Source organism: Eulemur rufifrons, chromosome 1, assembly GCF_041146395.1.
Source record: "Eulemur rufifrons isolate Redbay chromosome 1, OSU_ERuf_1, whole genome shotgun sequence".
Classification (NCBI taxonomy): Eukaryota; Metazoa; Chordata; class Mammalia; order Primates; family Lemuridae; genus Eulemur; species Eulemur rufifrons.
Genome location: NC_090983.1, coordinates 71424516 through 71442317, shown reverse-complemented (window position 1 = coordinate 71442317; position 17802 = coordinate 71424516). Strand labels below are relative to the sequence as shown.

The following is a 17802-nucleotide window of genomic DNA, read 5'->3' as shown; positions in this document are numbered from 1 at the left end:
GGAGAGCCCTTTGAGCATTCTTCCCACCAGACTACTAATTAGCTAATTGCCTAAAGCTGAGAGAGAGCAGACTCCGGCTGCTGCAAGACTCTGCTTCCTTCTTGTCCATGCCTAGCATTGTCTTTAGGTATTGATCAGTGCTTCCCCATTCAGAATGGGGAGCAAATTGGAAAAGACATTCACAAACGCACCATGTGTCATCCCGGTCTGTAATCACAGCTTGGAGAAGTACCACATTTGAACATCTTACCTAAGCTGGACCGGGTGTTCGAACGTTCAATTATTGCTCTCTTGCTGGGATTATTTAGGACAGACCTCTTAGCAAGAGAAATGTCAGCTGTCACTCTTGTTATTGATATCCTATGAATAGGAACACAGAACAGAACAAGCCAGTAAAAATGTTATGGGGCTCTCCAAGTGATTTATAACCACAGAACTTAATAACCAATTTACATACTACAGTGGAACCACAGTATAATAAACATTGGCCACAAGTATTTTAAACAAGTTTTGGCTAGTATTGAAACACAAGCAGAGCAGAATGGAGGATAGTTTTGGCTACTAAACAAAAAAACTACTCCAGTGAAAATGCTCTTTCTCCATTATGGCCTGACTTAACTGAATTCACTTTATCATGCACACCACACCAGGAAAGAATCAAAACATGTAAGTAAACCATTCTCTTTCTAGGAAGAAGCAAGACAAATTCCCCACAATTCACAGTTGATTTTCTCTTGAACAAGACCTTCAGGAACTACCAATGCTTTGCCCTGGCATTTCAATGCTGCTGGCCAAAGGAGGAAACCTCATCAAAGACAACCAACCAGTTGGTGGCTAAGTTGCATTTCTTGTACTCAATAATTAATTCATGATACATGAGCCATTTCCCCACAGACCCAAAGGGACGCTTCATTTGTAAGAATGTGAAAAGTATGGTTTCTTTTCTGCAGGCACAGGATTCTTCAGCACATCTGCATATGGTGGGCAGTCATAAGACACTTAGTTGAGGGCAATGTGAGTATCGTGCCAAGATTTTAATAAGTTAGAAAGTATCCTGCAGACGTGCAAGAGAAGAATAAAGTGAAGACACTGCAAATAAGAGTGTCTATTTGCATATGATTTATCAAATGAGAACATCTGGGACTTACAATTTTAAAACTCTTTATTTTAAACTGGGATTGCTCAGACTTCCAATTATGATCTGTCTGTAGAATTCAAACTTTGCCTCTCTAATCCAGTTACTGCCACCAAGGGCCTTTCTCTATCCTTATCTTCACAGCTTGGCAGAGTTCCCAGAAAGGAGACAAGAAAAGCAGCACCCCTTCCCTTTTATACTCAGTTACTGCACCCATTCTCCTCCGTTTGCAAACTCCTTCGGGGGTTGGAGTAGGAAAGAGGAAAGAGTTATTAACAATTATTGATTCGCACATCATCTCACACCTGTTTTTGGACAACGCTGTCAACACTGTCAGGAAACTCTTTACTGACTTTGGTGACCCAAAGCCCTGGGGAGAATTTTAAAGAGTCCTTTTCACAGATGGTTGGAAATTACTTCTTTAAAACAACAGGCTGTGCAAAAGTTCTGGTGCCATTTTAAGGCAGAGCATTGCTTGTCTGTATCATTGTGTTTATAAACTGTAGGTGGTCAGGAAGTTTTAAATTCTTAAACTTTTAAAACTTTTAGGCCCTAATAACTACTTCATGTATCTTCAAATAGTCTTCTGCAGAAACCACGGGTTTTGTAGAAACACCTCAGGGACCATTCTGAGCACTAAAGGCAGGGGACTTAGTGGGGCTCCAGCTCTGCTCCCCTCAATGCCAGGCAGACACCTCTGCATTTCTGTTTTCTACATTGGAGCTTTATATCTGATTTCATTGTAAAATGTTCAACTGCTAAAAAACACTGGTGTAAAAACTTCTTCATTTCACCAAGAAGTTGGTGAGACACAAGAAGAAGCTGCACGTGGTTAGTTAGTCGCAGGCTAAGCGGTTCCAAACCAGGCATCAGGGCCAGGTGGCTGCTCAGTCACCTGACTCCATAATTCTCTTTCAGTTCCGCTTTCTTCTCCAGCGACCCTGAATCTCCAGATATGAGCCAAGTCATCAAGCACAGACGCACAGTCAGTCTTGGCCTTGCTCTGAGATGGTCAGGATTTAAGTCAGGTTGAAGCTGGGTGAAGCCCACCACTGAGTCTCCATTACTCAGTTGGCCACTGCAGCTGGGAGGCATGAAATCTCATAGGCAGCTCTTTTTCTTTACAGAATAAAATTTTCATGTTTATTTTCATGTTTCTGGGTTTCTTGTTTGTTTAAGAATGGAGCTGCTGGATTGAAACACAGAGTCATGTTCCAGAGCAATCCAAATACTGGAGATGAGTGGGTAGGTTTAGGGAAAGAATTCAAATTGCTCAAATAATGATTTTTGGAGGGCCCAAAGATTCTTTTCTGCTTAAGTGAAAATCATATTTTTTCAATTTTATATAAGCAAATGACCTTTAGTTCTTAAAATATAAAGGGATTATCAACAGACACACCCTCTTATTTTTTTCTGAGTTTTAAAAGCACTTTTACAAAACAATTTTCAAACACAACTAAAGTTTAACAAAATATAGAAAACAAGTACTTAACATATTTAAAAATAGTGGAAAAGGTGTGGACAATAAAGTATTCTTTTTTTATATTTTATTGGCTAATAAAAATACAAGTTAAGTTTCTAATACAAGTTATTGGTTAATAAAAATACACCCACATAATATAGAGCTCAGGAGAAGAGAGATACAGCTCTAGAAACCCCTCAAAGATGATTACTATTATCAAAAACAGACACCCCAAATTCTTTTTTTGTAAAAGTTTCCCTAGGAAAGTAAGTATATTCACAATTGAATGCTATCTAGCTTATGTACATTTTTTTTTTTTTTACTTTAAGCGGTACCCTCTTTCTACTTCTTTTCCTGCTATACTCAGATCAACAATTGTCTTTCAGCACTCCTGTGCATCTTGTTTGAGATACATCTCTAAAAGTTCCCTTGGAAACCTTTCTGTGACAAGTGTTAGTAGTTACTGGCCAGTTGGTAAAAGACTAACAGGAGTTCAGCAGATTGGATGTTGCAGTAAATGTCCCTGAAAACTAGCAAAAACCATTCCCTAAACCCAGTAAATCTGAACCCCAAATGTTGCTTATTTCCACTTTGGAATTCATCATAACTGCTGCAATCCATCATGAGCTATGAGTATTAGTTTTTTATGCTATTTCTGTGGAAAGATATTACTTTCAGTTATGATACATTCATTCAAAATTAATTGGAATTTCCATGTTGCTAACATCACAGCTATAAGAGCCTTCTGTACTCAATCCTTGCTACATTTAACATGCAGCCCAGTCAGTATAGTAACTTTTTCAAAACCTCTGGTATTAAGAGTAAAAAGTGTTCCAAAGAGCAGAAGAGTGCACTGTCAGGAGAATGGGAATGAAAGGCACAGAAGAACTAGTATTTTCCTGGATCTTTCTCTTGGTGGTTGCATGACCATGGACAAGCCATTCCATCTTTTTAGATTCAGCACCCTAATCAACAAAATGGCAACGGTGGCTTTGTCATAACTATCTCATGAGATTATCATTAGAAGCAAATAAGGTAATATATAAAAGTGCTTTCAGAAATAATTATTCATAATGTCCTAGGTTGACAGGCACATATATAATGAATACAAGGCAAATTATTATTATTGGAGATTTGAAGACTTGAAGGAGATATAGTTTCCTTATATCCTATCCACAAAAGTTAGCAGTCTACCATGAACTCTCCCATTCCCAGAGTCTGTGAAATGTAGAAGGAAGAATTAGGTCAGACATATTGGAATCAAAACCTACTAATTTAAATATTCAAGTTTGACATTAAAGTGTTTAATTATCACTAGTGTTTGAGTGCCATTGATGAGCCTGTAGTCGAATAGAAAATAGCAGAAGTTTATAGGAGAATAATATTGATTCGGAAACAATCAAGTCACTGCTCTTTTTCCATTTGGTGACTGCCATTACAAATTGTTTTCATTCTTACATGGCTTGGCTGCTTTATGATAGCATCAATTGTTTCCATTTCCTTTTAAAAATAAACACTATCTCTTTGAGTTGTATTAGTCCCTAAGTTGTATTCTTAGCTTCTTTTCTTTCAAATTCTTTCTCAAACCCTTTTTTTTTCCTTTACATGTTCCTTGGCTAATAGCTTCCTTTAGCTTAATATCCTATCTGTGTAGGTTACATGATGTGCATCTAGGATTTCTGAGCACAGTCATGTCAGTTACAACGTATCCCATAAATGCCACAGAGTTGATCTGATCCAGTTGTCAAACAGCCTAAAGTAACAACTTTTTGGGGATTTGAGATGGTTGGAATAGGTCAACAAACTGCAGTTGGTTTGAACGCTTGCTGTTCAGCCTCTGAATGGCAGATGCAACCAGCTGAACAAACCTCATCTGAAAGGATGATTCCCCAATTAATGTTTGTGGTGTGAAATGAAGTGAGAAACTCTGAGCTCACTGTACATCCACTGTGTCCGGGGTAGGCCGGTGCTTGTTGGGTTCACTTAGTTTATGGTCTGTGCACAGGAATCATCACTGCATGTGGATACTCACATACACAAAGGGCCCTCAGGAACTGTTTAGTGTCGTGCTTTTCATTTTTCTTGCATATATTACAGTAGTAATACATGTTAAATTTTATAATAATTAATTACAGTTAGTACTACAGTTAAATTTTATAATAATAAGTAGCTCTAAACTGACTCAAGTCATTTCTCAGGTATCAAAACAACTCCAAGTTTATGATTCTGCAGTAGTCAAGCTGTTGGACTTTAATCCAATTTGTTGAATTATTTTCTAACCTAGATCTGAAAAGCAGTATTGAAGAAGAAAGCCTCTTGTAGCCAGTGGATACCTTCTATACACTTTCTGGAAAATCACAGGACTTTCTCCTGATTATTTTATCTAACCTACAGTATTCACAGCCAACGAAACACAGAGTAGGTTTCTGTTAGAACATATTGTTTATGTTGTATCACTGTGCTAAAGTCTTCCGCATAATTGTTCTCTTGGTTGGTTTCAATTAAAGACTATTTGTTGTGTTCTCTCCTTTTATTAATTGGTAGAACATAATGCAGCAGATTGTCATAGCTCAAACATAAGGATGTTCCCCATGCAGAAGACAAGTCAGAGTCAGTGTGAAGCTACCAATGAATTTCCTCTTCCTTATCAAAGTCACCACACATACTCTACCAGTGAACTCATTACTGTTTTTCTGCTGCATGGCCTCTTAATATTTAAAAGCAAGTCTACTCTTACCCTCAACTTTAATATCTATCTTTCTCCAACTCTGTCATACATCAGATCTCTCCAGGGCACTAAGTCTCTGTCTCCAGCTATTACTTTTGCTGCTGATGAATTCTTCCTCCAGACCTTCTGCCATGTCATCAGATCCTATGAACACTTGGCATTAAAATTTTCATTCTACTTCTATCAAAACCAACTTCAATAGTACTATACAGAAATCGATGCAGACAATTCTGCTTGATTCAAGACAAGTCTTTGCTGTTACAATGAAGTAAATTTCCTCTTTCTGGGCCTCAGGAGTGAGGAAGAACATCAGATTCTTCATTCTTAAAAGCAGTAATTAAGCCACTCACTTTCTCTTTGCTAAATTGTCAGAAATCTTTTCTTCCTTTCCACAGTTCAAACCCTTGATAACACTGCTGTCTATGAGTATGTTGCGTGGGGACCAAAACAATCTAACACAAACTTAGGCATGAGGGCTGTTATGGGGCGGAGGATGAGGCACTCATCAAAGCTGCCTTAGGCAGAGACACCACAGGTTAAACCACTGACTCCAAGCACAGCTGACAGCCCTGTCCACATGCAAACACCGATACAGAAGAGCGGGCCATGCAACGTGGCTGCCCTCAATCCACAGAGAGCTGCTTGAGGGTAAGGGTTCTGGCCCAGACCACCAGAAGGCAGGACCAAGACCAATACCGTTAAGTTAAAGAGTTCAGTTGTTTCTTTGCAATGCTTTTTTAGGAAGTGAATTCCTAATAGCCAGAAGTTTTCAAACAAAAGCTGGTCATCTGATTGTAGTTGTTGCAGAAGGGAGATGAGACTAAAAGGACTTTGATATTTCCTTCCAACTCCAATATTCTAGTATTCAGTACTTTCCACTTGTTTTCTTTGAATCTACTTCATTCTATGCCTATCTTCTTTTAAAAAAGAGTGCAATGGGATAAGCACATGTCTTTCTTATTAAGCTCTGTATGTCCACTAGATGAATGTGGCAGACACTGTTATTGGTTCCACAAAATCTATCTCCTCTTTCTCCTGGGTAGTTAGCTAGACTGTATTTCTCAGCCTCCTTTGTGGTTAGGTATGTCCACGTGACTAAGTTCTAACCAACGAAACGTGAGAAATGATGTGCACCACTTCCAGGCCCGGCAGTTCCTTTCCCCCAGCTCACTGGAGAGATCACCCCCCAACCCCCTACGCCCTCCACCCCACAGCAAAGGGCCCCAAGTGAACGGTGGAACAAACTTTTTGCCCAATCCCCCCCCCTTCCCCTTCTCTACCCTCCCTCTCAGTCAAGGAACATCTGCCTCAGAATGTTAAGTCACCAAAAATAAGCATCCATTGTGTTTAAATCATCACACATCTTCAGGTCTATTTACCAAGGCAGCCTGGCCTATGCTAATGAACTTAAAGGTTCACATAATAGCACAGAAGCATTCTTATCTTTTGAACTAAAATCCCAGTTTATTTTCTTTGTATATAGTCCCCGAAACTAATGAATATTTTTAACACAATTATACAGAAGGCTTTTCTTTTGACAAATATAAGCAATTTATACTTAAAACATTGTCATGTTTGCTTTTTTCTTAAAATACCAATTTAGTAGAATCTACTTGAAGTTTTTTTTACGTTTTTAAATTAGTTAGTGTACTTAAGGTGATAAACTGGATGCATTTACCCAACTTTTCAGTATACAACTATTTAAATTTCCCATATTTCTGGTAAGTTTTCAGGTTTTTTCATGTGTTCATTTTTACGTGGAGTGCATTCTGCATTATGAAAGAGCTTAATATTTAGGATTGAGTCAATATGGACTTTTACTTTTTCTCTGAAAAACACAGAAACTCTCTCTAGACATTTTTCACAAAACTTAATTGATAAAATTATTGGATGGCTAAAGACTGAGCCATATTGATGAGTCATAGCAAGATACATATAAAATAGATTTAAAAAAATAACAAGGTCATTTCTAATAAAACAAATCCAAAACTAAACACCCAAATAAATATTATTTTCTACAAAATAGTCACTTTGGGGGACTTATGAGGAAAACAATTCTCACACACTTCTTTTGAAAAAATTCAGTACTTTATACCTTCATACGACACACACATACACACACACACACACACACACACACACAATGCCCAAATATTACCTAGCTTGACCAGCAAGCCATCATATTCATCAGAAATATTATATATTTTAATCAATATTTTTTATAAAAACCATTTTGGTATGAATTCACTAATAAGGGAGAAAATAAAGACACATACATTTGAATAAAACAAATGGCTTATTTCCTTCTCAAGGTCCTTTTTCCCTTGGGGATTCAATGCTATACTTCATATTTTCAGAGTTCTTTCATTATATTCTTCCCAAGAATACTGAGTTAACTTTTAATTAGAGAACGTCTGCAATCTCTGGAAACATAGATCCACAAATCAATTTATCATACATGTTTGGTTAAAGGAAAATAAAAATACAAAAACATCTATATGTCTCACCTCCCATCAAACCTGTGCTTCAGGAAATCAAAGAGGGCTTTCTGCATCATGTCTGTTACCTTTGCAGAGGTGAGAAAAAAAGAATGAGGCAAACACAGGCAGAGAGAGAGAGAAGTCAAAAGTGAGAGAGAGGTGGGAGGGAAGGGCGCCAGGAATGAGCAAAGACCTTATCATAGCCAGGTGGCTCCTGGGGGAGGTTAGCGTGGAAGGTGTTTTTCATGCGTAACCCTGTGCAATTGCTAATTTCCCCGCTTGGTTCTCTTCCCCTCTTCTCCCTTCCCTTACTAGGGGATAGAACTGCTGCCAGGAGAAAACAGGCTGGCTTTGTACACAGTTGCTGGCCATCCTTGGCACGCCTGAGCTATGCTCGCCTCCAGCAAGGAGCAGCTAGAGGCCAGAGGCCAGCCCTGGGCTTTAGCTGTCCAGCTGGTCTATGCATGTTGCGGGAAATTCTCCATGCCCAGGGCTGGGTTTTTGTAGACCACTCTCCTGCTCATCTCTCTGACATTTCCAACTCAGAGAAAGACAGAAAAAGAGAGAGACAGAGAGAGAGAAAGAGAGAGGATTCTTAGATCTGCCTCAAAGAGATTCATTAATTCATTCAACAAATGCATACTGAGTGCCTACTATGTGCCAGACATTGTCCTAGCTCAGCGGGAATGGTGCCCTGGAGGTTGCCCCCCTTGATTTTGATGTCACATCCACCTGTTTTTATCCATGCTAGCACAAAGTCAAATGGCCACATCCGAAATGTAGCATATCTAAGTCGCTACTCTTTTCCTGGTTATACGATATTGCTTCATTAATCTCCAAAGTTCCCTAATGTTTTTAGTGAATGGCTTTTTTTCTATGTGTCCTTTAAAATAGATAAGCAGAGAAACACGTGATGGAATATGCCATCACCTTGAGCACCCAGCAGGGTGAGATTTGTTGGTACTTTGAGGGGTTAGGTTTGGTAGAAGATTGTTTATATGTTCCCTTGTGCTGTTCATTCTCTGTTATTTCTAATAATAATGGGAATGGTCAAAACAGATAAAGTCCTTTTCTCTGAATTTAATGCAGAGCAAATCTTTGACCAGAATTCCCCACTGTAAACACTGGGAGGAAGCTATTTCTACGCAATGTAATACAGGACAGATGAGAAGCGTGCAGGAGAGGAAGGAGAGGGCAAAGGGCCACCGGAGTCCCACACTGAACCACCCGCCTTCACATCCTGAGAGCTGGCTGCCCTCAGTACCGATGTGTAAACAGACCCTGGAGGAGCAAGCGCCAAAGTGACTGTCTCCTGGGTTCTCGGTCAAGAACAGAAGAGTAACAGATGGTATTTGTACCTCATAACCTTTCAGGGACGGCCCCACTAACACCACCGGGCGCATGGACGGCACCACATCGTAAGGAGGAATGTGCTCCGTCTGAAAGAGATGATTTGACACGTGTGACAAGGTGAGGCCGAGCGCACCTCAGCAGCCACAACATTCATCATTCTCAGGTCACCACAGGTCCCCACCGAGGAGGCTCATCCCTTATGTTACAGCCGTTGGGGTTACTGGCATGGACCACTGCAGGCACGGATGTATAGGAACGTTAACAGTAGATTTAAAAAGGAAACATAACTTACCACTTTTTGCTTCTGTTTGGCTAAAAGACAACAATGAGAGCCATATCAAAATATGTCATCTCTGGAAACGACAGTATCCTGAGTTTAAAAGATGGAAGAATGTACCCATTTGTCCCTGTAGTTATCTTTATCACTTCCCTATCACCCACTCTGTAGAGCTCTGCTCTATTTTTTCATTCTAGACATGTCTGTCAGTTTTGAAGACATATGGAAAACAGACAACTTCCTTCCTGGATGAATGACCTTATATCCTGACTTTGTGCTGGGTGGGGGTGGTAGACAGGAGTTCTTAACAACATCGAAAGTTCCGGGCCAGCCCTTAACCATGGCTTGTCCCCATGCTAGACACAGCACAGTGTGGCTGGGAACAAGTGGGACAAATACAATTTGATAAAAAGAAACAGAATAACAATTTGGGGGAAAAAATGACCGTCATCTCAACCACTAGTTATTTTTGTATATGTAACTTTGGTGAACCATGAGATAATCTTGCAGTCCCTTAGGTGTTTTTGCCCATTTTCTAAAACATTGACCCATTTTTTTCCTACTATGTTGCTTTTAAATTTCAAATAAATTTATAACCAGTGATTCCTGTTCTTTCCTGTTTGTAATAGCAAAGAACTGCAGTGTCCTGAATGTCCAACAAATGGAAATGGGGCAAAATATACTCAATATCTGATTTAAAGTGGTTTTGTGGCCATCCAAGCAGGTCCAGTCTGTTTGGGGGCAACTCAGAGAACTAGTTTGGTTCGGTGCACTGAGACCAGGAGGGATTCGCATGAACAATGATTCGGATGCTTAGAATTGTTCCAGAGCCAATCCCGGTCCCTGCAGTTATGGGAGGCCAGAATGGAGCCTTGGACTTGCTGTTCTGAATTGGTAATGGAATTGGAATTAGAAGTCAGGACGCTGAATGCCCTAATGCAGCAGCAGTTCTGGGCCAGAAAGAAATTAGCCTATGGGAGTCAGGGAATGCGGTGGAAGAAAATTCCTGTGTGAATACCTCCATAATTTCCAAATGCACCACAAGTCCTGATAAGGCCACCACTGTCCCTTCATGACCATTAATTCCAGGACCCAGTTGTCTGTTGTTCAGATACAAACGAGGCCATACCTCATCTGGGCCCTGCCTCATTCTCTGTTTCAACCCTCCATAGCCCAAAACATCCTAAAGTTTCACATGGAGACTGAAATAGAGCATTTTCTTGAGACTCTAACACTTTTTTGTCTTTTTTATGGGCCCTCATCATCTTAAAGTCTGTTGGGTTCTTGGGTAGAATAATAAACTTGTTGCAGATTGATTTATACAATGGACAGTTACTGACTCTGGGGGGTAAATTCTATTATAATGATCTGAATTTTTAGTACCATTAGAACTCTTTAAAGCAAATCAAATTACCATAGAAAGCAAATAAGCAATGAAATATTAAATAGAAAAACCTTTAAATCAAACCTTTAAGCCATTTCCAAATTAGTAGAAATACTTGCATGTGTGTTCAAGAAGGAATACATTCCATTAAAAAGAGTTTAACTAAAACCCTCACCTGTTGATGTGGGAGTTGCTCGAAATGTCCCCGATACCATTTCTCCAAGACTTGAAGAAGAATTTCCACTTGATTTCCTAGGATATAGAAAAGGGACTCAAGACTCACTCCCCAGATTCTTTGAAAATAGAACTTGAAAGTACAAAGTTTTCTTTGGCCTTAATCCTACTAAATAATTCAAAACACACCAAATCCTGCTCTAGAGAAGAACTTCAAGAATCTGTCTGTCCAAATATTTTCTTTGACCTCATTTCTCAGAGAAAGTGGGGAACTAAACTGGGACCTGGAAATATTTTGCAAAATTATCTCTTCTAGTTTTTCAGTGCAGAAATTAGGCAAAAGAATCACTGGCAGGAATGTTCCTGCAAACTGCCTGCTCACCTAACACCTGCCACCCATGTGCCAGTCAGATGTTGAGCACAGCTCAAAACAAGCAGGAAGACCTGGAGAAAGCATTGCTTCTTAAAAACGATTATGTGGGAGTCTGAGTTAAGAATTAGGTGTAAGGAACTGGTCACAAGTGATTGTATTTGTCATCAACATTGGTCTCCTCATGTGTGCTCTGGAAGCTTCCCGGGAGCCCACAGAGGCCACCGAGCTGCCGCCTTTCTACTTCCCTTGTGTCCCTCCCTTTTAGTGCTTAAGAGTATGATCCCTATAGTCAGAAAAATCTGATTTCTCATCCTGGCCTTGCCACTTACCAGTTGTGCGACATCACATCTTTGAGTCTTAGCTTCCCCATCTATAGAAGGAGATGCTACACCTCACAAGGTTGGTATAAAAATATTATAAAATAAAATCATGTCTGTGAGTTCTTGGCTTTACTATTGCACTTGCCACAAAATAAGTTTTTAATTCACAAGTATAAACAGTGATGCGATGCTTAATGAAGGACATGTGTCATTAGGTGATTTCATCATTGTGGGAACATCGGCGTCTACTTGCACAACCCTACACGGTACAGCCAATACACACCTAGGCTATGAGGTACAGCCTGTTGCTCCTGGGCTAGAGACCTGTTCAGCACGTTACTGCACTGAATACTGTAGGCAACTGTAACACAATGGTAAGTCCTTGCATATCTAAATATATCTAAATATAGAAAAGGTACAGTAAAAATACAGCATTATAATCTCATGGGACTATTGTCATATATGCAGTCTGCCCTTGACCAAAAAATGTCATCATGTACCACATGACTGTAATAGTATTAGGGAATAATTATAATAACAACAATAAAACTCTGGAAGAAATGATAATTCAATTATTATTTTATTCAACGAATATCGATTTTGCATCCCTGTTCTGGAAGCTAGGAATATAACAGTGGCAGGGGCAGGGGGTAGGACAAGACAAAATCCCTTTGCTTACTGAGTCATATTCCAGTGGGAGAAGTCAGTACAAGGTGACCATCCCTTATCCAAATGCTTGGGAGCAGAAGTGTTTTGGGTTCCAGATTTTTTCAGATTTTGGAATAGTTACATTATATACTTCTCAGCTGAGCCTCCCTAATTTGAAAATGTGAAATCCAGAATGCTCCAATGAGTGTTTCCTTTTGGAGCATTGGATTTTGGATTTTTGGATTATAGATGCTCAAACTCTACCAAACAAGATAAGCAAATAAATATATTAATATAATATTTCTGAGAGTAATAAGTGCAACAGAGAAAACTAAGAGAGGATAGGAAGTGCAGGGAAGGAGAGTGAGTACAATTTTAAATACATTTGGCAGGAAAGGGGTCCCTGGAAAGGTGATATTTAGCAAAGATCTAAAGCAGATGAAGGTGTGACCTGGTGAAAATGTGAAGGAAAGGGTTCCAGTAAGAGAACATAGTAAGTGCAAAGGCCCTGAGGCAAGAGTATGTGTTCCTGGTGTGTTTAAGGAGAAGTATGGAAGATAAAAAGTTCAGAGAAGAGGGAACAAGAGGGATTAACAATTAATGATAGTTTAGGCATGTTATATACTAAAAAAGACTGATAATTAAAGTGGAGATAACTCTACTTTTGTGATCTATTACTGTCGAAGAGGTTCCCATTACTACAAAAGCAAAAAGGCCTCTAAAGAACAGAGGAGGTTTTGAAATAGAAAAGGATCCAGTAGAAAACAGAGGTTGAGGGTCAAGAGAAGAGCGGCTTCTATTTCAGAGCTTTCAAAAAATCTTAGCACATATCAAACCCATGCTCCAGTGCAGGCTGCAACCCAATACATGGGGGCCCAGCATGATCCAGATTTCTTCTCTCCAGCTGTGCTTGTGTTCCTCAGACCTTTAAATACCTGCACTGTAAGATCTCCATGGCTTAGATCTACTGCATCGGTTCACTAGAGGCTGATGCATCTGAAGCTAGACAGTATCTTCACCCTAATGCCAGGAGATGGTCGATGCCACAAAAAGCCTGGGATGGAGAAGGTGCTACTAGTGCCAGGACCCGCAAACACCATCACATCCGGTGCCCTCTCGAGGGACTCTCTGAAAGTGAACCACGAGGAGGCAGAGTGCCGAGTCAAGTCAGTTCCCACTTGCTCTACTGCGAAAGGGTGTCCCAGGTGACTCACACGAGGAAAGATTGGGTTCCAAGGAGGGCTTGCTGAGGCCACAGGACACAGTCTCCACTGCGGAACTCACGTGGATTCCCATGGTGTTGGGCTTCAGCATGCCACGGGGATAGTGAGCTCCCTGAACCCTCTGTGTCAATTTCAGAAACACCTCACACACGGAAAAGTATCTTACTTTGAACACATATGTTTTTAACCTAATAAGCAAACTTGAAAATATCACCTAATTTTCCTACCCTGCACAAAAAATATGTACATATAAAGGATGGAAACTTACCCTCCGTGAAAACGTCCTCTTTTTTGTTCTTGCTGAATCCGGATGTTCTCCAATCTGAGCGGACTTGGAATGAAGCCGATCTCACAGCCCTCTTTCACCAGCCTTCCTATCCACCAATCATTGTTATATTTCTGGAATTCAGAAATAAAACTGCTATCAGTAATTCACTTATCTTCACATTCTATTAACTAATTTCCGGGGACCAGAAGAATGAAACACTGTTTATATGGTATGATATTATACTGTATTATATGACATACATAATATATAAACTATAATATATTATATTTTACTATATTATGTATAACTGAGGCAGGTTCATGGACTAACACAGGGTTCTGCAAACTTTTTCTGCAAGGCCAAGATAATAAATATTTCAGGCTCTGCAGGCCATATGGTCTCTGTTGCAACTAGTTGAATCTGCTGTCCTTGTGTGAAAGCAGCCACAGATAAATAAGTGAATACGTCCATGTTTCAATAAAATTTTCCTTTACAAAAAAAGGCAGCAGGCCAGACTTGATCCGTGGGCTGTAGTTTGCCAATCCCTAGACTAATGTCTTGCCCCAATCTTTGGATTCCTTTGGTCCCTGTCAAGAAGCCCTAGCCAGTCCTTAAGGAATAGATTTTATAAGGATAAATATGCATCCTTATAAAAGGATAAATATGCAATGTAAATGAAACTCTGGAAAGCAAGACAGGTATGTCTGAGATGAAATATGTTCAATAGTCTGTTATTTGTCAAAAGCTTTCAGGTAAAAATTTCACCATACTGTCTGTGGTCTACCCTCACTGGGGAAGAGTTATAATCTTTCAAATATATGTTTGCAAATTAGGGTCCATCTTACTCTTTGAAGAAAAAGAAGCCTACTCTTACAAGGTCTGAGCATACTATATATTTGTAGGTGGAATTTTGGAAGTAATCTCCACACGGCCTGAAGCACAAAAGGAACACCAGGATTTCCAAGGAAATAAAGTCCCATGACATGTAAACTTGAGACACAAGTCCCCGCCATGGCTTCAACCAATGTGGGGCGAGAGTCTGTCAATAGGGCTTATGTGATGGCTCAGCAAAATTTCATTTGTAATTGTAAATTTGCTGAATCCTAGGACAGAAAGCAATTTAGTCCAAGCCACCTGCCTCAGGGAAGGTTTCAGTACGGTCATCTCTAGAAAACAGATATCAGTCTTATTTTTTAAACTCTCCACAGATGATTCTAAAATCTTTCTTTATTGTCTTTACCAGTTTAGACAAGATAATTCTCCCTCTTTGATCTAAAACATATATATATATTTTTAAAATATAACCACTATATGTAGTAAGTTTTGCTTAGCTCAGAGAAAAGTGGAATTTATATATATATATATATATATATGAATATGATATTGACATGTTGTGAAGGAGGAATAAATGATTTCACTGAGTCATCACAGCATGAAATTCTGAGTATCTTTGAGTAATTCTGAGTAACAGCCTCACACTCAAAAGAAAAATGATACGGTAGGGATTTGGTCTTTATTATGCACACAACTCCTCCACAAGGCATGCATGGCATGTAGTATGAGATTGCATTGAAAGAAATGCGAATTGGCCTAACATAAAATCTTGAACAATCTAGGTGGTAGTTTTCTCCATCTTCCCGTCTTTTATTTCAGGATAATAGGCCTGTTTATTTTGGCATTAACAAAAGGCAAGGAGACCCTTTTAGAATCTTTGGTGCATAGGTCTGAAATTTAAATTTTACTATAGTGGGGACAAAACAGACTATGAGTCATGGTTTCCTAAGGCGTAAGTTATTTCCTAAAATGAAGTTAGCCCATTGGAACGCTAATTTGTTAAATGGTACTCAGTGACCTTAAAGTGCTTGCTGAAATGGTTACTGCAACTTCCCACGATATTTTAACTTAGTTCTAGGAAACAGCTCAAGCTCAGTGAGAATCTGACTCAGTGTGAATGAAAGTTCTTTGAGCTACTGGGGAGAAAGTCGCTATGTAAATTCAAGAGCTTAATTCTCTTATCATTTGGCTTACGTGACAAGCATAGCTGTAGCTTTTCTCTGCATTCAAGCTTTTTTTATTACTGAGAAAGTACTTAAAATGGTGCATAATAGATGGCCTCCTAGGTGATGGATGAGAGAAAAGGCTACCACTTGATTATAGAATTGTGTTTATTTGTGTTGACGTTTGGGGAGCTTGTGCCAGCTCTCTGGAAAGGTCACCTTAGTGTTGTTCCAAGCCTTCTCATTTTGGTTTCTCTAAAATGATTAGCACTTTCTCTTTCTAAGAGGTTCTCTTATCTGATATTTCAAGATCTGAAAACGGTGGCTCTGGTCCACACAGGGATTCCCAGCTCAGGACCACACATCAAAGCGCCAGACTGAAAAGAAAGTCACTGATCAACAAGCACATAGATCAAAAAGCAACCAACAGGTCAAATGGAGGTATTGACCGAATGCAGGAAAGCAATAAAATACAACAATGTCGGGATGTTGGTGTTATACGTGTAACACGTGCGAACTTCTTTTACCTTTTAAAGGGCTGCTTCTCCTTGGACATGATGGGTGTTAGCAGCTAATGAATATGGCTTCGTCATTTTTGATGGGAATGGTGAGACAGAATCAACTGAACCATTCAGATACTGGGACATATGGTTCAGGTCAAGGGTGCTAGTCTTCTAGGCAAATGTAAGACATCCTCACCTCATACACCATAGAGAAAGTAGAAGCCATCAAGCTGATGCTGCCTCAGTTTCCCCATCACCAAAGCTCTGAGCTGCCTGTGCCTGCACCCATCTCCTTCTTGCACATCACAATGAATGAGTGTCCCTCTTTCTAGGAAAGGTCTGTCCCTCCACGAGGGGTCTGGATCCCACCCTTCCTGCCCACTCAAAAACTCTGCCCTTTCTCCTATCTCTCCTTGCCCACCAATCTCCCCCCACTATCTGTTAACACCAGCACGTACAGGCGCTCCCATGGCTCCCAACTTGAAGGAATACCTCCTTTGACTTCACACCCTCCTCAGTTTACTGCCTAGTTAATGTCAACCTCCCTGAAAGCACGTTCTCCACATGCTCAACACACTTCCTAGCTCCCCTTCTCTCCTCATCTCGCTTAATTTGGCCTCCATTTCTACAGTTCCACAGACAATGGTCCCAGCAACCTCCATGCTGCTGACCTGGACTGTGGAATGCAGAGTTTCAACGAACGATTTTCAAAATTGATTATATCATTACCAAGCACATCTCGTCCTGGACTGGGGAGAAAGTGAACGTGGCTCAGCGACGTTACATGATATGGTTATGCTGATCACATTCTCTGGCACCTTCATTCTCAGATCTCACTTTCCTATTTCTCCTTTATGCTCTCCTCTCTTTAAGATTCTATTTCCAACCTCTCCCTCCTAGCAGGGCAAACGGAGACCACAAAGTGGGAATATCTTGCAGTGCACACCCCAACCTCATCAGAAAACTCTGTGCAGAACCAGGAAGTTCCAGGAAGGTAAGACTTTCCTCCCGACTCAGCCTAATTCTTGCGCCCATTCTCCAGATGTCGTCTCCTCCCTTCTACTCCAGCCCATCACCTGATTAGCTGTCCCTCTTCCTTCCAACACATTTTACTGGGTTCAGCATCTCAGCATGGAAAACATACTTCATTCAATCTTTCCCATCCTACAAATGTAAATAAAATTTTTGAAATGCTCCCTTAGCCCTATGCTATCTTCCCCTGGCTAGAACCCATTGTCCTTTTCAACTCCAAGCATTTACAAAGAGCAATTGCAATTCCTCTCCTCTGGCCTCCACATTTTGTGGGTACAAGGGACTTTTAAGAATCTTCATGGGGAGTTTCATAATGCTCCAGACACAGGGTACCTCAAAGCAAATTCATAACCACGCCCCCCCACCCCCCGCAACACATCTGCTCCTCTCTCTGCCTTCTCTGTTTTGACAGCTGATACCGTCCTCTATCCTTTTAAGCAAGCCA

The 17802-nt window shown here is 40.2% G+C and overlaps 1 protein-coding gene across 7 annotated transcripts in view; it reads right to left on the bottom strand.

Annotated features, from left to right (window-relative positions):
* The window catches only part of CACNB4 (calcium voltage-gated channel auxiliary subunit beta 4), a 233584-nt gene that overhangs the window by 26709 nt on the left and 189073 nt on the right, over nucleotides 1-17802 (bottom strand). For 6 of the 7 annotated variants that reach the window (XM_069472667.1, XM_069472623.1, XM_069472632.1 and 3 more), the window contains 6 exons: nucleotides 13826-13956; nucleotides 10995-11071; nucleotides 9451-9470; nucleotides 9164-9244; nucleotides 7833-7891; nucleotides 251-360 (listed from right to left, as the gene is read on the bottom strand). In XM_069472667.1, coding sequence (XP_069328768.1) covers nucleotides 251-360; nucleotides 7833-7891; nucleotides 9164-9244; nucleotides 9451-9470; nucleotides 10995-11071; nucleotides 13826-13956 — 478 coding nt within the window. The remainder of the gene's footprint in view (nucleotides 1-250; nucleotides 361-7832; nucleotides 7892-9163; nucleotides 9245-9450; nucleotides 9471-10994; nucleotides 11072-13825; nucleotides 13957-17802) is intronic. The other variant, XM_069472676.1, reaches the window with a different exon arrangement.